The 14,787-nt window shown below is 43.1% G+C and overlaps 1 protein-coding gene across 1 annotated transcript; it reads left to right on the forward strand.

The window, feature by feature from the left end:
- Window positions 1-12,788: 12,788 nt before the first annotated feature.
- On the forward strand, window positions 12,789-14,018 carry LOC147723075 (uncharacterized). The gene has a single exon (XM_086967437.1). It carries the CDS (start codon window positions 12,789-12,791, stop codon window positions 14,016-14,018), a length of 1,230 nt encoding a protein of 409 aa, XP_086823563.1.
- Window positions 14,019-14,787: the final 769 nt, after the last annotated feature.

Below are 14,787 nucleotides of genomic sequence, written 5' to 3' on the forward strand. Positions count from 1 at the left end.
ATAACTGCACCTAGGATGCTTCCCCCCGTTAAAAACCCAAAGGTAAACCAGCAAAAAATTGATCTGCCACCAGAGGCGGCACCCTATGTCGTAGTATTGACTGGGGTTCCGGAACTGGTAGCTGAAAAAACTGAAAGCCATCAAGAGCTCAAAAACAAAGTGGTATACTGGTTGAGTAACAATAGGCCATTACCTCCTAATATCAATTTTGAAATTCTCCATGTAAGAAGACTTGGGATGGGTGGGTCATAAACCGGAGAATATAAGAGGGGATATCATTATCATCAATTTCAGAGACCCTAGAGTAATTAGACACATTGACGAGTGGTACACCGACAGAGGCCTGGAAGAAATTTCAACACGCTTTTTAAGTTATTTCTACCCTCACTCATTGTTGGCAAATCCTTTAAGATCTCGCGCCCTATATGGGTGCAATTTAGAACGCTCTGGTTTTAACGTCCCCACTTTTAATCGCTTCTCAATGCATTCCGGGCTGGAAGGAGTAGCTTGACTCCCCAACCAGGTCTTCGGGATTGCTATGAACTTATACAGCCAATAGTCTCACCAATCCCCATTACTGGTCTTGAAGGCAAACAGGCTTAAATCATTGGATCTTAGCTTACTTCCAGTGGAACTAAATCGCATTGAAAAGGGGATAATCTACTCTGTAGTAGGCAGTAAAAGTGCCAGGTCATCAGAAAGTGTTCCAGCCACTCCTCTGTACAGAAAGGATGTGGCACTCGGAACGCTTGACGACTTATTAGTAGAACAGACTTTAGTGTCAGCAGATAATATCCCAGTTAAAGAAGGTTCCCCTATTGCGTTTCTTTTCTGGAACATAGCCGGTCTCCGTTCTAAGGTAGAAAATGGCACTGGATTGAATTTCTTCTAGAATTACAATATAATATGTGTCCAGGAGAAATGGAATACCACTGAAATCCATCTGGTAGGTTATAAAACCTATTTTTCCCCCGCATTACATGTAGCATCTGGCAGAGCAAAAGCCCGTTTAAGTGTATTCATCTCAAATTCAACAGGGGGAGTGAAAATAACCCCTGTTGAATTGGAAGTGAACTTCCAGATACTGAGTCTTCGTTTTAGTAAAGAGGATACTGTTCTCCTAGTACATTTTTATAACAACTTACCAGATGGAGAACTGTTGACAGTATTGCGACAGTTGCGTTTCCAACTAGCTGCCTTGGTAAGGGGGTCTATTGAAGGAGCTACAATTATCTGGGGTAGTGATTTTAATCAACACCCATGCCAACATAGTAACTGGAACTTGTGTGGGATAACAGACCAAAATGGATCCTATAGTTCATTTTTCCCACTCAAGTATTGGAAATTGTCTAAATGAAACTCTTTCTGATTTGGATCTCATATTTGTAAACAAAAAGAATACCTCCACCCAGCTGCTGGAACCAACATTTATTGGTAGGGGCAGGGAGACCACCATAGATTTTATTCTGATATCTAATACTGTGGGTAACAGTGTCACTAATTTTGCAACACTTATTAATGTATTAAGCGATCACTGTGCTCTTAGTTTAATTTTTCGACCACTTTGTGAGCACAGCACACAGAGTATAGTTAGTGCACTGAGGCAAAACACCATACACTTGGATAGATTAAATGGATTCTCCATAAAAATGGGAGAAAGTCGATCCTCCAGAAATCACCAGGAGAGTCATAAATACTGCCTGTCTTCCAATCCTCAAATGTTTAGATCTGTCCACATTGGACGAGGAAGTATTAAGTAATTTTAGGGGGGTCCTAAAAGCAATAAATGAGGCACTGTTCGTAAAGTTAAAAATAACCAATCGAATAAATCAGGGTGGTTCAACCACAGATGTACAGCAGCGCATTCCAAATTAAAAATAGCTCTGCAAAAGTCAAATAGGGTGTCCCAAGAAATTGCAACCCTTAGGAGGGAATATAATACAGCAATAAAGGATAGGAAATCCGAATTAAAACAGGCTCTATGGGACCAACTACATAAAAGTTGTATCCATAAAAATAGTTCAGCCTTTTGGGCTGTGATTAAATCCCCCTTCCTAACCATTCACAAAGACTCACCCGCCATTGATGTGGCTATTGACGAAATGACCTGGGTGGAGCACTTTTCAAAGATCTTTGAGAAAGGTCCAGGTAATAAGCATAGGCAAGAAAATATAACTTCTGCTCAACCCGTGTTTCCTTATCCAATAACAATAGAAATTACTATTGACGAGGTTCAACAGGCTCTAAAAGCAAGCAAAAATGGCAAAGCCCCGGGTCCTGATGGGGTTCCAATAGATCTATTTAAATCAAATTTAGACCTTTGGGCCCCAATTCTGACTAGGGTACTTAAGGCTGCTTGTGGGGTGAGGCTATTGGACTCATGGTCCAAATCAATCATGGTCCCCATTTTTAAAAAAGGGAACCGTCAGGAAGTATCCTGCTATCGTTCGATCTCACTGCTGGACTCCATGGGAAAAGTGGCGGGCAGAATTATTCTTGAACGCCTCCAGCCGTGGGCGGACGATGGCAGGATCCGTTCGGACATTCAATTTGGGTTCCGCGTGGGCCTAGGGACAGTTGAACAGGCCTTAAACCTGACGCTGTTACTAGGCAAGTACGTATGTGCAAATGTGGGCAGTATCTACTTGGCATATGTGGATCTGTCAGCAGCCTTTGACTGCGTTTGCCACGCTAAACTTTGGTCTGTGTTACTGGACATGCGAGTGGATCTATCTTTGATAAATTTCCTGAGCGAATTATACTCCAATTCCTCAGCTAGGGTGAGGTTTAGGATAAAGGGCGAGCTATCCGCGTCGTTCGGAGTAGAGAGAGGAGTCAGACAAGGTTGTGTCCTGGCTCCCTTTCTCTTCACGCTTTACACCAACGGCTTGGAGAGAGCTATTCTGACCGGGAGCCAGGACCTTCCATTAATAACACACCGTCCGATTCCAGCTCTACTTTACGTGGATGATGCGGTGATACTGGCTCGTACCCCTTTAGAACTGCAGAGGGCGCTGAATAGATATTCCCAATTTATGGGTAAGCTGGATTTATGTATTAATATCAAAAAAACCTTTGTTATGACAGCAGGACCAGGGAAAAAAAGGACAAAGGACATATATCAAAATAGGGAGAAATTGGCAATCCCATCACTGTACCCATACTTGGGAATTATTATTGACCATAAATTAAATTGGAAACCAGCAATTGAATCCATAAAATTCCATCTCATGAGAGCTACTACGGCCCTCATAAATCTCTCCAAAAAATTGGGAAAGAGACCGCCGGTAGAGCGTTTAAAGATTTATAAAGCTAAATGCCAATCAGTAGCGCTGTATGGGGCTGGAGTGTGGGGGTATGTAAATACCAGTAGCTTACAAGTGGCAGAAAACGCTTTCTTGAGATTCCTTCTAGCAGCACCAAAGAGCGTATCTACTTTTTCGTGTCACATGGAATTAGGAATTTCTCATTGATCGGACTTAGCAAAAATACAACCACTTCTTCTTTGGCACCGTATTTGGTCGACAGATAAAAACACATTCACACAGCGAATCATTTCAGATTGTATGGACCTGGACCAGTCACATAAGATCGGCTGGTTATCAAACATAAAATGCTTCTTAAACGACCTAGGACTGGAAAAATATTACCTGGTACCAACTTCTATTCGGCCATTTTCAAGGAAGACACTACAGGTGTTGTCCCTTACACATCTAGAAGAAACACGGATAACCAAAGAAGCTTCTAAACCATTTGTCCAACACTCCCTGGCTGTTCAAACAACTTTATCTATCCAGCCTTATTTAACTCATGATTCCACCACCTTTGAGAGATTTCTCCTAACTAGGTTCAAGTTAAACATTTTACATAGTCTGGTTGCCTTTCCTACAAGAAATAACTGGGTCTCAGATTTACCCTTATGTCCGTGCGATGAGACTTCAAGTCAGGCAACCATTCACACTTTCTTTTTCTGTACATTTTACAGGGAGCACAGAAAGGCTTGGCTGATTCCGTTATTAAAACATACGGATATCAGAAGATGCTGCCCGGCCTTGCTATTCTTACAGTACCTCGGTGAGGAGTGGACATCGAAGTACATTGTTAAGTTTCTGAAATGTATCTTCCGACACTGACTAAATCTATAAAAATCGTTGTATAATTATGAGCATTAATAACCTAAATATGCACGCATAAAGCTAGATGATGTTCCATTATAAGGTTCTATGTACATATCATGAATTTGTTTTAATATTGTATAAATTACAGAGCATCTAATAGTAAATTTGCCAGTTTTTAGAATATTACACACTTTAAAAAAATGTTTTATGAGACAGTATCTTGTTTTAATGCAGAATGTGAAATGTAATTTTGTGTCACATGCTTTTATGGTTATTTTACCTGATAAAAACCGAATAAAGAAATACTACTACAGTTGGGGAACCAGAGCCAACTTTTTTTAGTAAACCTAGGAAGGTCTCCTGAGAAATGGTGGGAATCAGAATCAACTGGGACGAAGATCTACAAATGTTGGGAACGTCAATGTAAGAGACGGTGGTTGGAATATTAGCCTTAATGGCATTGATTTTCTCCATTACATATGAGTTAAGAGAATCACAGAAGGACTGTGAGGGGATTGGTTTTAGCATGATTATGTCTGGTTTGGAAAGCTCGTTTACTATAGAAAAAATATTTTTAGACTTGTTTGCTGAGTTTAGAACCTTCTTATAGAAATAATCTGCCTTAGTTTGGAGAATGGAATTTTTGCATTCTTTCATCAAGTTAATATAAGTGGTCTTATCTTCTTCCAGATAATGGAGTCTCCATCTGTGTTCTGCTTGTCTCAGCGCCAGCTTCTTAGTATTTAGATAATCAGAGAACCACTGATGTGCGTCATGCGGTCTCAGAATCTTAGTTGACTTAAGAGGGGCAATGCTGGCGCATGCAGACTCAAGCCATAACTTGAAGTTCGCTGCCTGTGTTTGAACTGGTTCTGGTACAGATGGGGCCGTAGTGGTTAGAAGTGAGCAGTGGTAATCAATGTTAGCACTTTTTCCAATTTCTGGACATGTAATTCTTTGCCAGTAGGGTTTTAATGGGGCATACATCAGAAAGAGTAAAAGAAAGAAAATGAAGATCGACCATGTACCAGGGGAAATCAGGGGGGTCGAGATCGTCAGTTTAGCTGTACAGACTTGGTCCAGCGTGTGCCTCTTTATGTGAGTAGCTTCGCGCACATGTTGGGTGCAATTCATTCCGGAAAGAAGATCTGTCAGTTCTGTTGAGCTGGCAGTCTCCTGTTTGTCATGGGGCCAATAATTAAAATCACCTATAATAAGAAATCTGGGTGGTTAATGGCTAAGAGAGGAATCATTTCGCCAAAGCCTGGGGGAAAGTAGGCATATTATAAGGAGGTCTATATAAAAGAGCGCAATTGAAAGATGACTGGGGGATTCAAATTTAGAAACCAAACTATCAACAGAGGGAAAACCAGTGATCCCTAGTGACTTAAACTGGTGATCCTTATCGATGATAGCTGCAACCCCACCCCCCACTTTCTATGGGGAATGGTTAGATTGTAAGATGTAGTAGTTATCTGGTATTACCACTAAGATGTCATGGGCAAACTCTTCAGTAAGCAGTGTTTCAGAAGGAAGACGTATATCTGGCTTTTCGGACTGTAGGAGTTGAACAATGGATCGAGTGTGGGGGGGTGATGAGGGTGGTGGATCCGTTCCAGGGAAAGGGGGTTGTATGCTATAATGGTTGTACATGTTGATGTATGGGAATAGTTCTGATAGGTTTCTTTCTAGATTATGGATCAGTAATTGTAGAATCACTTGTCACAAAAAATTGGGTGTATTAGGGTAGACTCTATTATTATTTGCAGGCTGAATGACCCAGTTAAAAGGCGCAGGGTCAGAGAAGATGTTAGAATCTTGAAGGCAGACATCATCTGCCTCCAAAAAACCCATATTGAAGCCAGTCATAATACATTTTCGGAATTTGATGGGTTTCAATTAATTTCTTGGACAAAGCAGGAAGTCAAGACAAAAGGTGTGGCCATATTTGTACGTCGGGTGTTGGCTAATACAGTTTGTTCTTCAGCCGATAAATACAGCAGGTGGGCTGTTATACAATGCTCTATTGATAATAATAGGTTTACGCTTTGTTCCATCTATGGGCCAGTTTTGGATGATCCCGAACTTTATAATTGGTTAAGTTTAGAATTGGTGGGTTGGCCATCCCCGATTATATTATGTGGCGATTTTAACATTAACCTAGACTGTGCGGTTGCTAATCACCCAGAACTAGGGTATCAAGGGCGGAAACCGAAAGATTTTAAGTCTCTTGTCCAAATGAAGGAGTGCATGGCCTGGTTGATATGTGGGCACAAGCTATGAGCAATGACCCTGGGTTTACTTATTTTTCTGCGCCACACAAAATCCACTCTAGATTAGATTATTTTTTTATTTCTCAATGTTTGATACAGGGTGCAAAAAATAACTAAATTCCCTGGAGTAATGTCTGATCACAATCCGCTTGTATTAGAAGTTAATATCAAATTCAAGAAGCAACAGAGTAGCTGGACGTTCAACAGGGGTTTACTAAGGGATAATTTATATATAGAGTATATGGCGATGTGGATAACTAGATTTTTAAAGGAGAATATGGGTAGCACAGGCATACAAAACGTTTGGGATACCCTTAAAGCAGGGATCAGGGATTGAGACCACGCGGTATGAGTGGGAAACTCAGAAAAACGAGAAGGAGAAGATCTTGGAGTTGTAAAAAGTGTTGGGGGATGCTGAAACAAACCCGGTCAAGGTATTAGCGGTGGGGGGTGAAGCCCAAATGTCAAAAACTAGGATCTCAATACCAAAATCAGCCATAACGGAAATTTCTCTAGCTAATTCCGCGGGCAAATACCTAGCTTGTCGATCCAAAGTATATGAGAGCAACGAAAGGGTGGGCCATATGTTAGCGGTACGGAACAATGAAAAAGTGGCATCTTCGCGGATCGTTAGTATTGTAGATCCGGATGTTGGTATGGTCTCTGATGAAGGGGCAATTCTTGTGACCTTTCAGAAATTCTATCAAAAACTTTATTCAGAGGATATAAGGGATAATTATGAGCTACGGGCTGAAACTCAAAGGTATCTCAACGGAATTGAATTAGATGTATTGCCCCTTGAGGATCAAGATATGTTAGGTTCTCTGATTAATCTGGGGGCAGTATCCCATGCCATAGATTCTCTTCCATCAGGGAAAGGGGTAGGTCCAGATTTTATACCAGGGGAATTTTATAAGATCTTCCAAGCCCAGCTCATAGCAATAATGTTAGAGATACTTAGTGCAGTTCACAGCGGTGATACACCTACAGATTCATGGAGGATGGTGAAGATAGTTACGTTTTAAAAAAAAGGGAAGGTAGCGACAGATCCAGGCTCATATCGGCCTATTACCTTCATTAATAGCAATATAAACATTTACTCCAAGATCTTTGCTTATAGATTGGCATCAGTTATTAAAAAAATTGTATCCCCTCCAACAACATGGCTTCATACCTGGTCGGGAAACCATTGATCACATACGTCGGACAATTACCCTGTTCGATTAAACCAAGGTTACAGGAGACCCTATTGCCCTAATTCTGCTGGATGCAGAAAAAGCATTTTATAGTGTCTCCTGGCCTTTTTTATGGGCTGCTCTAAAGTATTATGATACAGTGGAAAGATTTTTTAGAGCTATTGAGAGCATGTACGAAGACCCAATCGCCAAAGTATCTGTGATGGGGTCACAGTCCGGTGAAATCAATACATTGCGAGGAACAAGGCAAGGTTGTCCGTGCTCCCCCTTGTTATTTGCCGGTTGTATGACGTTTCAACGCATGCTTTTACCATGCATGATTTACAACGCAGGTATTACAACGCAAGTCGTTACTGCGACTTGCGTTGGGGGGCGCTGGATAGTGGAAAAGTGTAATTTTCTATTCCAACTCCAGTCCCCGTGGATAGTAGGGAAGGTGTTGGATAGAAAATTAAACTATTCCCTATCCAACAGTGCCCTCCAGCGAAAGTCGTTGTAACGACTTTCGTTGTAATTCCTGCGTTGTAATGGTAGTGTGTGGTAAAAGTTTTGTTGTAAACGGTGCTCCCCGTTATTTGCCATCTACATTGATCCTCTAATTAGGAAGATCCAGGATGACCAGGTAATCCAACCTGTGCATGCTAAGGGAGGAGATTTCAAAATTGTGGGTTATGCCAATGACTTAGCCATTCAGTCAGCTTTAGATGAAATTAATATTTTAACCTCACAGTATGGCAAGATTTCCCGGTATCATCTAAATGAGGGCAAAACTCAAATAATTTGTAACGATAATGCCAGGTGAGTAGTTTGGCAGATAGTACCAAGTGCTAGATATCTAGGCATAGAAATTAGCTCGAAATCCGAAGAAATTGTCGAGATTAATCTTAAACCACTTATACAAAAAAATTGATTTGGATGCCTGTAGAATGAATAACTTACACCTGACATTGATCGGCTGATGTAATGTCGTTAAAATGATATTTCTCCCCTAAAAGTTATATTGCTTTAGAGCAATTCCCCTGTTGATAAATAAATCATGGTTCTAAAAGTTAGATCAGTTTGTCTCATGGTTTCTATGAGTTAGTAAACGCCCAAAACGGGCTTTCAGACTAATGACTCTGCCTAGAGATAGGGGTGTCTTATGTATTGGTTTCATCTTTGCACTGTGTTAAGTTGGGATGTGCTAGTTAGAGTTTTAAACGCCATTTTTCCATTCCTGCTGCCTCTGCACACGACACATTTTGTTATTAATGCTTTTTGCCTAGTTAGGTATTTTGCTTTACACGAGAATTACATGTTTTCTTATAAATATCAGTCTTGCTTGGTAAGCTATGTCTGTACAGTGAGTGCTGAAGCCTTCAAGGTTATCTCAACACAGCGCTTATTGTTTGGATTGATCAGCGCACAGAGTAGACATAATAGGATGCAGCTGTGGCCAACTTTGGGAGACACACTCTTGATGAATATCCGTATGCAGAGTGTTGGTGTAGGAGATGATGTGATCCATTTCCACTGAACCTAAAGGTATGGGCCTGCCCTTCTGAACCCAAAGAGACCTTCTGTAGATATAATATAATATACTAGCTAGGGAGGGTAAACTGAAGTTCTATTTAGACCTGTTTCCTTCAGCATTTTAATATGCTTTCACCCTTCGTATTTTATGGAATAGTAACTATGCTCATAACCTTGATCTTTGTAATATGTTTGCTTGTATTAGCTAAGATACTGCGTTTGAGAACACTGCATTAGAAATAAACATTTCAAACTTGCACATGTCCTCATTGACTCCTCGTTTTGGATTGATATGTTAGTATAACGAAAGAGTGTTCATGTGTTCCACGTTACCTGAGGTGTTCTAAGTCCATGTTCTGAGTTGTCTTAATCATTGGGGTTTTGTAAGTACCAATGAGACACTGATTGCTAGTCTGGTAGAGGATTTTGGATACTAAGGTGAGTTTTGGCACACCCTAATTCACTGAGGTTCTAAGTCTCTATGCACAGTTCTGTGTAGGAGCAGAATCCCTGCGACACGGCGCCCGATCGTTGGTGGTCTTATTACATGACACTTGAGTAGTGCTTATATTGGTCATTAGCACCCTTCGCTATTGTTTCCGGAAGACAGTGGTGTCGGACAAACCTACCTATATTAATAAAGGTCCTTTCAAGCTTGATTCTTTCTAAACGGTTTACTTGAATTACTACCCAGTTGTGCTACGTACTTTTTGTTGTACCTTTCTATTTCTGTGCCACTATGGTCGCGGTGGACATTCCCCAACATAGTCGCATTGCGGTGCGCAATCACTTGCAGGATTATCATGTCCCCATGGATGGCATGGCCGTGAGTATGGTGGTGAGTGCAGAGGTGGCTTACCCATACAAAATATTTTATTCGTGGGTGACCTTCCCAGCTGTGAACGCTAATACCAATGTGTTCGACAAGTACACTCCCACCGCTGTGCCGCAGGTATATGCTGCAAATAGGACACAGGAAGTTCCGATTGATGCTTGGCAGCACCGAGTTTGTTTTGATAGTGCCCTACCCCACTCCTTGACGGCACCGAGGTTAGGTCCTTTGTCCATTCCAGACACTACGTGGCCTGTTTTGACTGGATATACACCACATCCTCAACATGGGGCAGTTGCCGTTGTTGATTTACGGCAGTTACATACTTTCTCAATTAATGTAATTAGGTCGTTAGTGCAGTACATTACCTGCAATCTCCCGGGCGAGGCCCCAGAAGGGGCGGCGCTTCCTGCTGGACAGGGGGGAATGAAACTTAGCCCTGTAATGGTCAATGCAGTGATGGGAAAGCACCCCCAGGATAAGGATGAATTTCCTTTCTGGCTTGCGCTGAGAAGTTTGACCATCTGGAAGCAGTATTTCCCAACACGACTCCTGGTGAAAAATACAGGATTCTAAAGGACTTGACCCCAGACATTGGTGACTGTGAGTCGTGGGGGAAGATCTTTGCGGCAGTTTATGCGAGGTGCTTTGGCACTCCGTCCATGACTGTCCTTCCGACGGTCATTAAGCGTGTTCAAGATGAGCACGGACCTGAGGCAGCGGTTGAATTGGGTATGAGCCTATGCGGCTCCTTTGATGTAGTTTCCGATCTCTTACTTGCGAATGTCAAGGGGGATGCCGTGAACTTTCAGGTGTCCAATGCATTACAGGCGGTTCCCGATGCCGACAAACCCCGACAGTTACCGAGGATTATTGTGGTGGCTTATAAAACCGTGGGCCGCAATAGCGTGGGTCTCAAGCCTTTTTCCACTAAGGAGAAAAAGCAACCCCAATGGCCGAAGTCAGAGAATGATGATCAGCCCAAGACCAAAAAACAAAATTGGCTGCAAAAACAGAAACAGGGTAAACAACAACAGAAGAAACAGGAGTCTTGTCCTGCATCACCAGTGCCTGCGCCTACAGAACAGGTTTATGACTTGCGCGATCGCGCAATGCTAAAATCACCTGATAGTTTTCAGGTTTCTGAACAACGCTCTCATCGTTCTTTTCAGGACTCATCGGCCTCATCGACCCGAGGTGGAGGAGGTGGCAGAGGTCGGGGTGGCCAGCAAGGACGCGACCATCCCGGCCCGAAAGACGGTAAAGGCAAGCAGGACGATTCAACACCTAAGAGACCCCAGTTTCAGAAAAAGAAAGTTGCTGCTTTAACAGCGAGATATGCCACGGATAGTGAGAACTCAGCTTCGGAATCAGACATGGGCTCTGACCTTGCTGGACAGTGCGGTGGAGATTACCATAGTGCGAGAGGCCCTGCCTCCGCTACTAAATGTGACAGCGACTGTCGATATGTTGTTGTCGAGACAGCTGATACTAGAGTAGCTCCGCCTGATAGACTTTATGAAATTGTCCTTTTAATTGAAGGTGACATTCAACGTACAACGTACAATCAGAGGGGTATTTTGGGAGAATCTTACGACTACATATGATATTTTGTTAGTGGAGGCTGACTGCCCCCCACCTTTTGTGCTCGCAGCTCCGAGAGGGGAGGATGTAATCCGCCCTAGTTTCGCGCACACGGTCTCAAAAGAGCATGCACTGAATTCTGCAGAAGAATTGGCTAAGGCTCTTGCGCCGGCTTTGTACCATACACAATGTAGTTCGGATAAACTTTCCCCGCACCACGAGATTCCTTTACAGTCTATGCCACAGCCTCAACCTCAATATCCCATCCGACGTGAAGCTAAGGCTTCCGTCGCGGAAATGCGTGAACAATTGGACTATCAAGGTGTGATTGAAACTTGTGTGTCACCGATGAATAACCCTCTTTTTACTGTAACCTAGCCTGACGGTTTGTACCGTTTGGTATTGGATTACCGGCATTTGAACTCGCATTGCTGTACCTGTGCAGTACAGAATACTCACGGCTCTGCTCTAGTGGATAGTCTTGTGCGTAAACGTTTTTAAACTACACTTGACATATCCAATGTTTTTTTTTGCCCACAATTTTGACGGACTGAGTTCCTAGTGGTCCAGTTTTACCTGTGGCGGCAAACAGCACCATTTTAAACGCTTGGGCTATAAGAATAGTCCAGGCGTGTTTGCTGCCCGTATAGTCTCTATTTTAGAGAGGATAGACACTGATGCGTGTTCGTATGTGGATGACATTTATCTCACGGACGACGAGCTTTGGGCGCATCTGTGTGGCGTTGACCGCATAATTTGTAACTTTGCGGACTTCGGTTACAAGTTTAACTTTGCAAAGTCACACATTGCAGAGTGCACAGTGTTGTTCCTGGGCTAGGAGCTCAACAATGAAGGTCGAGGATTGGCCCCTCACTTCTTGGAGAAATGCGCACAACAGCGTTCTCCCACAACTCTGAAAAAATTACAGTCCTTGCTGGGATTTTTAAATTTTGGGCGTACTTATATTTCCGAATATGCCCAGCGTATCAAGCCTTTGTATGCTCTGATGCAACCTACGTTTACCAAATCTTGCTGGCTGCCTGAACATTCAACGATTTTGCAATCTTTGCAAGCTGATCTTCTAGAATCAAAATTCTTACTGACCCGTAATAACCACAGCAACCTGGTGATAAGAATCATCCCTGGGGCGGTGAGTTTCACGTACCTTACTTTTAACGAAGGAGACACAGTACCTATTGCTTACAAGTCACACCTGTACACTACGGCTGAAATGCGGTTTTCCTCTGTGGAAAAAGTTTTGACAGCAGTGCAAATGGCGATTCTCAAGGAACATGCACTGTCACAGGGTAAACGCATGTTGGTTGTAACCCCGTTTCCTGCATTAGAGGCAGTGACGAGAGCCAGTGTACCTAATTCTAAAGCTTTGCACCCTCGGTGGATACAATGGGCCGCATCATTGACGTGTCCGGATGTCACATTTATTTTTGATGCCTCCTTACAGTCGCAGGAGTTTTTGCAGTATGAATTTGTTCATCCTGCGCCTTTGGCTATGCGGCCTTTGGAGGACTTCCATTGCATCATATACACTGATGGTTCTGCGCAGGTAGCGCCTGGTTCTAAACACGCATACGTTTCCGCTTGCGCTATTGTGGTAGGTGCCATGTTGAACAACGAGTTCAAGTCCAGAGTCGTGCACACGCAGACTCTAGGGGACTGCACCGCACAATTGGCAGAGCTTCGTGCTCTGATGCTTGCATTGGAGTACGCTGATCCTGGTGTGTCAACTCTTATTGTGAGTGATTCTTACTACTGTGTCCAGTCTTACAATGAAAACCTTTTCTTTTGGATTCAGAATGATTTTCGTGATTCCAAATGTAGCACAATAAAACATAAAATGATCTGGGTCCGAGTGGCTGAGCTTGTAGAGCAGTTGCCACTCGTGTTTGTGATTCATACTCTCGGTCATCAGCGCGTGGGAGTCCACGCTGTTGGCAATTCGCTTGCCGATGAGGCAGCAAAATCAGCGATGTCGACATACTTGGTTGCAGCAGTTACACGTTCCAAAAGTAAGATTGATGATGATATCTTGGCAGCTTTTGCTGCAAATGAGAAGGGAGGTAAATATCCAAAAGGATTCCCTTTGAAGTATTCATACCACTTCAGTCCTGATAAAGTTCCTTATGTGAAAATACCTGACGTTTGTGAGAGATTGCTTCCCAATACGGACCGCAGGCCTACTCTGATTACTGCAGCCCATGTAGGTGTTGCGTCTGCGCATGCGGGCGCTTCGGCTACTGTAGCTCAGTTACAACAACGTTTCTGGTGGCGGGGACTGTACAAACAGACGCGTGATTATGTCCTTCAATGTGACATTTGCCAGCAGATTAAGCCTTTGACTGCTGCGCGTCCGCCACAGACACAGTTGTACATTTCTAATAAACCCCTTGGGTGTGTTTATTTAGATCACTGTGGTCCTTTTTCTTCCGATACTGCGTATAAGTACATCTTAGTAGCAGTTGATTCATGCACATGCTTTGTGTAGGTCTGGCCGCACCGCAGCGCTGATTGACGGACTGTCATAAGTGCCTTGCGTATCTTTGTAGGGATTTTTGCCTGTGGTACCTTCCATTCGGATCAGGGTCCGGCTTTCGCCTCTAAGACGTATAAGGATGCCATGACTTCATTGGGGGTACAAGTCAAGTTTTTGTCTCCATACAGACCTGAGGGTAATAGTGTTGTGGAACGGATGAACCGAGATTTAAAGCAGTCCTTGACGGCTCGAGTTATAGGCACTAGCAGGAACTGGCTGGCCCATCTCAATGGCGTGCAGCGTGCTCTTAATAATCTCCCTAGAAGGTCTCTGGGTGGGCGGACCCCATACGAAATGCTCTTTGGTATCAAGATGTATGTACCGGACCTTGACGGTCTAGACTTGGTGGCTCAAGCCTCCTCCTTTGACGTAGATGAACATTGCAATGTTTTACAGGATCTACAAAAGACAAGAGACAGTCTTGCAAAGGAACATTTGCCCTCCAGCTCGGCTGATGCTTTGCAGATCCCGGTAGTTGGCTGGCTACCCCAAGTTGGAGAACTAGTTCGTGAGAAGATCGATAACAAGAAAGAATTTGGTCCCTCTTATCGAGCTCCGGTTCGAGTGCTTGGTGTGAAGGGCACAAGAAAAGTCATTTTACCACCACTTCCAGGTTGTAAGGAGAACAGGTATATCTCCATTGACAATGTCAAGATACACAGAGTGGCCGATTCTTCTTAGTATGACACCGACAGTCTCAGTCCTTCGATTTTGAGAAATT

Source organism: Lissotriton vulgaris, chromosome 4_1 (assembly GCF_964263255.1).
Source record: "Lissotriton vulgaris chromosome 4_1, aLisVul1.2, whole genome shotgun sequence".
NCBI lineage: Eukaryota > Metazoa > Chordata > Amphibia > Caudata > Salamandridae > Lissotriton > Lissotriton vulgaris.